This window comes from Ammodytes marinus, assembly GCF_949987685.1.
Source record: "Ammodytes marinus genome assembly, chromosome: 17".
Classification (NCBI taxonomy): Eukaryota; Metazoa; Chordata; class Actinopteri; order Uranoscopiformes; family Ammodytidae; genus Ammodytes; species Ammodytes marinus.
The window spans coordinates 22,004,641-22,011,332 of NC_137221.1; the positions used below are offsets into that span (position 1 = coordinate 22,004,641).

Here is a 6,692-nt window from a genome sequence, read left to right on the forward strand (position 1 = left end):
GGGGATTTCAGAGTGTGTTGATATCTGTAAGAAAAAACAAGAAGAGATTTGGTGTCTTTGAACACTTAAGCTAAGGGCCCTGGGTACCTTCAAATGTGGCTTAACCAATTGAGGCTATATCATGCTGTTATCAGGGGAAAATAGTCCTGTTTATTCTCATCCAGTTAGTAGTTAGGTTAGGTATTTGAAGCAATTTTGAGGAGCAATCTGTCAATCCTGGATAAGTTGGAACCCTAGTGTGAACTGGGGCCATGGATCAATGGACATACGTTTTATTGTATGTTGTGTATTATGGGTGTGTGATTGGTGAGGGGGTTTTCAATGGATGTGCAAGGGGACTATCAAGTGTTGACCATCAGTTTGATATGAAAATGAAAATCTCCAAAGCAAGTTACAGAAAAAGAGATTTAAAGTTAAAGGACACACTCATTTTCATAGTGAAAAGTTGTGTTTGTTCTGGCTACTATCCAACACTATACATGTGGTCTGGTTGAGGTAAGGATAGAGAAAGGTTGTGCAGCAATGCAACACACGAGTACAAAAAGGGGATGGTGAGCTTCAGCCTTTGTGTTTCTCATGGAGTACCAACTGTACCAATTCTTTAAGTGTTGATTTATGGAATCAAGTATTTCATAAAAGTCAATACAGCTTTGTGAAATGTTCAACTCATTTTCCAAAATCATCTCCTTTAATACATGCGACCTATTTCCAAATTCGGTCACCAACATTCCTGGATCTCAAACTGGATCCCTTGTGTCCCCCTGTGGAGCTATAATATCGCTCATGGCTTCAAAAAGTCATATGTTACAGAAAATAGTCAAAGCCATTCTAAAGGCTGATGTACATTGTTAAGAGGATTGCAAATTTACATTCTAAATGACCACGCTACTGTAAGTTCCCCTTCAAAAATCAACACACCAGTGGCCCACATTAGCCCACCTCCACCCACCAGTATGAAGAGACATGGCTCTGGTTTCTCGGGGCCACACCCCACACTGCGCTGGTATTTAAGCCACTCTCTCCTCCCAGGTTTTCATCTGCTACTGCTGCACGGACAATAACAAGTGCAACAAGGAACCAGCACTATACTGAGTGGAAACATGTCTGTGGAAACTTCAGCCGCGTTCTCTCTTCTACTCACTATTATCTCTTTGGTAAGTTTTTTTTCTTTTAACAAACATATATAATGTGTTGAAATTAAAAAAAGTAATTTGTAGATCAATTTAAAGGTGGATATTGTTCTGGCGAGAAAATTTGTATTTTTATTCAGCGTGAGAGTGAGACATTACTGTGGGGTGTAGTCATACCATCATGAAGAACCTCATGGATTGTGGCATTATGGGTAGAAATATTTAGCAGCTCTCATACTTCTACAACATAATTTCTCTTTCTACCATTTACCATCTGTTGGTGTCATTTTGTCCTTTCCCAAAAAAAATCTTCCACCTCTGATGCTCCTCAGTGGAAAGGAAGCAAAACATGGAACATATTTGCTGGTCCATGTCATCACAGTCTGGCGTCGCCATCTTGTGGCACTCTGAACACTTCACTTCATTGAACCAGACCAAAACAATAACCTTACAGCCTCACACCGGAAAACTTTATTATATCCACTATAAGAAAGTATCTGCTTTGCTAAAATGCATTATCACTTTACCTCTAACATTATATGTGGTTATTTAATATGTTTGGTATTTTAAATTTTTATGGTAACTATACTGTAAAAAAAAAAGTACTTGTTTTGCCTTTTTTTGCAAATATGTTTGGCCTACTAAGCTATTAAGGCGTCATAAGTGTAGCTCTAAAAGCTTACTTTTATTTATTTATTTTTTATTTTTTTTTATTATTTCAGACATATCAAAAACAATACAAAACTAAATGAAAAGCATAAAAATACAATAAACAAAATTTATGCTTAAATGACTTCACAAAAAGAAAAAAAAAGAAAACAAATGATCTCTATTGATGTGATATGCCTGAAAAGGAGCAGGAAGAAGTATACACTTACTTTTATGTTACAATTTATTCACTAACTCCATACACATGGACAACTACAAGTATGCTTGAAGATGCCCAATATTAGGCTTTACATTGAAACTGGTCCTCATACTGTATATACATTTAAAGAAGTGTTTTTTTTTGTCATTGGCTCAACCAAGTAGATTTAAGATGTTTAACTTGACTAAGTGGAAGTGCCTGCTTGTAGAACTCGCCTTAATAGAAGTGACTGACCAGAAAATTGATACACAGTGTGTGCTGTTAGGAGGTTGCAGTAGATGCATATGAATACTGCAAACCTTTGTATGGATTTATTGTTGGCCAATTAGGGACAGTACAACAAGCTATAAATAAAACATTTTCCTTATGTTGGGATGTTAAGCAGACAGTTGCCTATTTACAGACCGATTTTACAATATGATCTCTGGTGCTTCCTTATCACCAGAGCAGCTGCTTGTGTCACATTAGGCAAATTCATGCTCTGGTATCAAAAACACTTATAAACTACACTTGCTTTTCTTGTTATATATAATCTTACCCTGTGGTCTGTGTGTGTGTGTGTGTGTGTGTGTGTGTGTGTGTGTGTGTGTGTGTGCGTGCGTGTGTGCGTGCGCGCGCGTGCGTGCGTGTGTGTGTGTGTGTGTGTGTGTGCGCGTGTGTGTGCGTGCCCGTGCGTGTGTGTGTGTTGCAGACAATGGGGCAGGAGTGTCCCCAGCCCTGTGCCTGCCCTGCCCAGCCCCCTGCCTGCCCTGTGGGGAGCAGCCTGGTGCTGGATGGCTGTGGCTGCTGTAAGCTGTGTGCCAGGCAGCAGGGAGAGGCCTGCTCACTGCTGCAGCCCTGCGATCATCACAAGCAGCTCTACTGTCACACTGACACGGGAATATGCACGGGTAATAATACATTCTCCTTTTATACACTCTCCTTGGAATATTTCCATTTCGATTCTGTCAAGGAGCTGATTGAATGGCCTTGTGGTCGGACACATTTTAAAGTGCAGAACATTGGAGGGCAATATGAAAAATGTAAAAAAGCTCAAAACGTTAAAGATGCTAGAGATGTTAGCTGAGTCCAGTGAGCATTCATGAGTTCTTTCCCTTTCAGCCATCATCACAATCGCTCCAATAATCCTGTCCACATTTAAAAACACAACAATACTTGGCCAAAGTGCTGTACATTAAAAAAAAAGTTTAAAAAAAGTAGTGTGTAAAGAGGAAAGAGAAGCTGAAATGTGATCTTCTAAATGTCTGCCAGTATAGCTTTTTAGTTTATTGTTAATTACAGAAAGTATTTTGAAAAACACACAACAATAACTACTTTCTTTCTATTTAACTCGCTCATGATTCAAGATTCAAGAGATTCAAGATTGTTTACTTGTCATATGAACAACAATAACAGCAGCAGTTCAACATTCAATAATGTAATATAACATAAGAAAAGTATACAAAAACACACAAGTGAAGAAGCTGATCATTTGATATTTAATTTGTTTATTCTGCCTACTATATATTTTAGTATGCAGAACGAGGATTGAATAGAGTGCTGTGTGTTTTCTTGATGCCTGCAGCTCAGGAAGGTGAGGGGTGTGAGTTGGGAGGGCTGACGTACCGCAGTGGGGAGTCCTTTCAGCCCAGCTGTAAGCACCGCTGTGTGTGTATGAACGGAGAGATCGGCTGTGTGCCGCTGTGTTCCAGGGACATGCCCATCCCCTCCCCTGACTGCCCCTACCCACGACGCATCACCATCCCTGGGAGATGCTGTGAGGAGTGGGTGTGTGAGCAGACTCCTCACGAGGACCAACACTTCCAGTCAGTGATGGCCGGTCAGTGTGTCACATGAACTGCTCTTTTAGAGTCATATTTTTTTCGTTTTAGTTTTACCTAGAGTAAGCATTCAACTGTTTTAGATTGATTGACTGTTTTATAATATGCTTCACAGGATATACACATTTAAATTATTTTTGTGTATGTAGTCAATGTATATAGTATGTATCACAACTTAAACTCTCACACCGGGATAGTGGCATTGTTCCATGGACATGATTCAAAAATGTCGCACGGAACAAATATCAATCAGTCTTGCCCGTGATAGCCACAGCAATTCTACGGGACATTACAACCAGGGTTATGACTAAACCACATGTGCAGTTTATACTGTAACTTCTGAGTACCCAGCATTGCCAGCAATAGGTCAACTCATTTACTACCCTTTATTACCCTAACCCTAACCCTGACCACAAGCGAGCAGATTTAAAGCTATTGTTAACAGAACCTAATAACAGAGCTAAGGCCCCATTCAGTTTATGTTAAGTTGACTTCCCCCTCATCTTTTTTTTTGCAATGATCTTCTTTCTCACTACCGTTTTTTCATCCCTTTTTCTCCACCCCTCCTTCCTCCTCCTCTTCCAGGAGCCTCTCACACTCGTCCCTTGCCCTCATCCAGAGGCTCTTCTCAGGGAGCGCTAGCAGAAAGCCCCACAGGTAACTGCATAGTCCAGACTACAGAGTGGAGTGAGTGCTCGGCCACCTGCGGCATGGCCGTCTCCTCCCGCGTCACCAACGACAACCAGCGCTGCCAGCTGGAGAGACAGACCAGGATCTGTATGGTCCGACCCTGCAACAGCCAGCAGGACAGAGACATTAAGGTCAGTGTCTGTTACACTCTCAGTCTAGAAGTAAATGTCTCCTGCCAGGGGTTGTTAGTTCAAAGCTGACCTTTAGAAAAGACAATAGCCATGAAATGCAATTCTTACGAGGCACTAGCACTCAGTGAATACCCTCATGATCCGCTGCATGTAAGTACTGTTTTTGTGCTGAAAAAGATTACGGTGTTTATTCACAGCCTAGGCTCTGTAAACGGGCATGTTGCTAGCTACTGTTGGCCCCCTTTGTTTACATACCAGTTTACAGAGCCTAGGCTGTGTATTAGCAGTGGATTTTTTCAGTGCACACACAGTACATACAGGTAAGTGGATCATGATGAGACGTTCACTGATTTTGAAAAAAAGTGCTTTTGTCCAAAAGCATTCTCCAGAATCACTGACTTCAACTTTAACATAACAATAAATAGAAGTTCCTTTTGTAGTATAACCTAACCATTCTAGAGCTGTGTCCTGATACCCATGCATACTATATATCATGTACTACATGCTACAATACATCATAACAGCCATAAATATGACCAAGTACAGTACAGTGAATCTATGATGATGCTCCCACAGAAAGGGAAGAAATGTGTCCGGACACCAAAGGTCCAGCAGGAGATGCGTTTTGAGCTGTCGGGCTGCTCCAGCACCAGGCTTTACAAACCAAAGTTCTGTGGCGTTTGCACCGACAACCGCTGCTGCACTCCACAGCGCACGGTCACCGCTGAGGTGCAGTTCCTCTGTCCGGAGGGAGACTTCTTCACCAAGAAGATGATGTTCATCAAGGCGTGCTCCTGCCACCTGGACTGTCCACAAGACAATGACATATTCCTGGCTTCCAACACGCGCAGGATGACCGGAGACTATGAAAACGATATTTGATGGGAGGTTGTTTAGCGACGAACACACACATTCACAGAGGATTCAAATCAGGGCTACAACTACACACCTGCACTTCAGTGTTATCACGTCTTAACTTTAGGTTCACGTAGCGTAATTTATTACTGTTTTAAGGAGACATCAATTTCTTGATATATATTTTTTTTTTGGACGGAGATGAACAGTTGTGTAGTCATTCAGCCAATTGGAGACTTGTGGACATACATGCTTGGAAAAATAAGGCACACACACAAACACACACAAACACACACAAACATAGTCCCCCAGCCACAAAAGGAGTCTAACCAAAAATGATTCATTGGCAGCAGTCCTTTGGTCCTGCTCAAGTTTAGCGACGAGGGAAAGCAATACATTTTATTTATTGTTAAAACGCAGCCGTGTCCAGCCAGTAGGCCTACAGGTACATGGGCAACTTGGTTTGACAGACGAACGGACGAAGACATGTAAGGAAAACATGTCCGATTGTTCTTTCTCTGCACACAACACAAGAGCCACTCTGAACTAGAACCCACATGAGCTTCCCATTCTACTGACGACTTTCCATTTAGTTCTCCAATCTGACACTATGGTCTGAAGATGAAAAGAGAAAAGAATAAAATGGATGGATGGATGGATGGATGGATGGATGGATGGATGGATGGATGGATGGATGGATGGATGGATGGATGGATGGATGGATGGATGGATGGATGGATGGATGGATGGATGGATGGATGGATGGATGGATAGATAGATAGATAGATAGATAGATAGATAGATAGATAGATAGATAGATAGATAGATAGATAGATAGATAGATAGATAGATAGATAGATAGATAGATAGATAGATAGATAGATAGATAGATAGATAGATAGATAGATAGATAGATAGATAGATAGATAGATAGATAGATAGATAGATAGATAGATAGATAGATAGATAGATAGATAGATAGATAGATAGATAGATAGATAGATAGATAGATAGATAGATAGATAGATAGATAGATAGATAGATAGATAGATAGATAGATGGATAGATGTTGACAAAGTAGTTACTGCTATTTACTGGGTTATTCGAGAGATGGACGAATTTGGCAATTCCCAAATATAGCTGGTGTAAATATTGTAAGAGTGTGTACAGGTTTGTACTGTATTTATGTTGTTTTGAA

At 40.7% G+C, this 6,692-nt stretch overlaps 1 protein-coding gene across 1 annotated transcript; it reads left to right on the forward strand.

Annotated features, from left to right (window-relative positions):
* Positions 1–1,049: 1,049 nt before the first annotated feature.
* ccn2b (cellular communication network factor 2b) lies at positions 1,050–6,165 on the forward strand. Its single transcript, XM_080045150.1, has 5 exons — positions 1,050–1,154; positions 2,690–2,888; positions 3,563–3,817; positions 4,404–4,639; positions 5,216–6,165. The coding sequence occupies exons 1-5, from the start codon at positions 1,101–1,103 to the stop codon at positions 5,519–5,521; spliced, it is 1,050 nt and encodes a 349-aa protein (XP_079901276.1). The 5' UTR covers positions 1,050–1,100; the 3' UTR covers positions 5,522–6,165.
* The last annotated feature ends 527 nt before the right edge of the window (positions 6,166–6,692 follow it).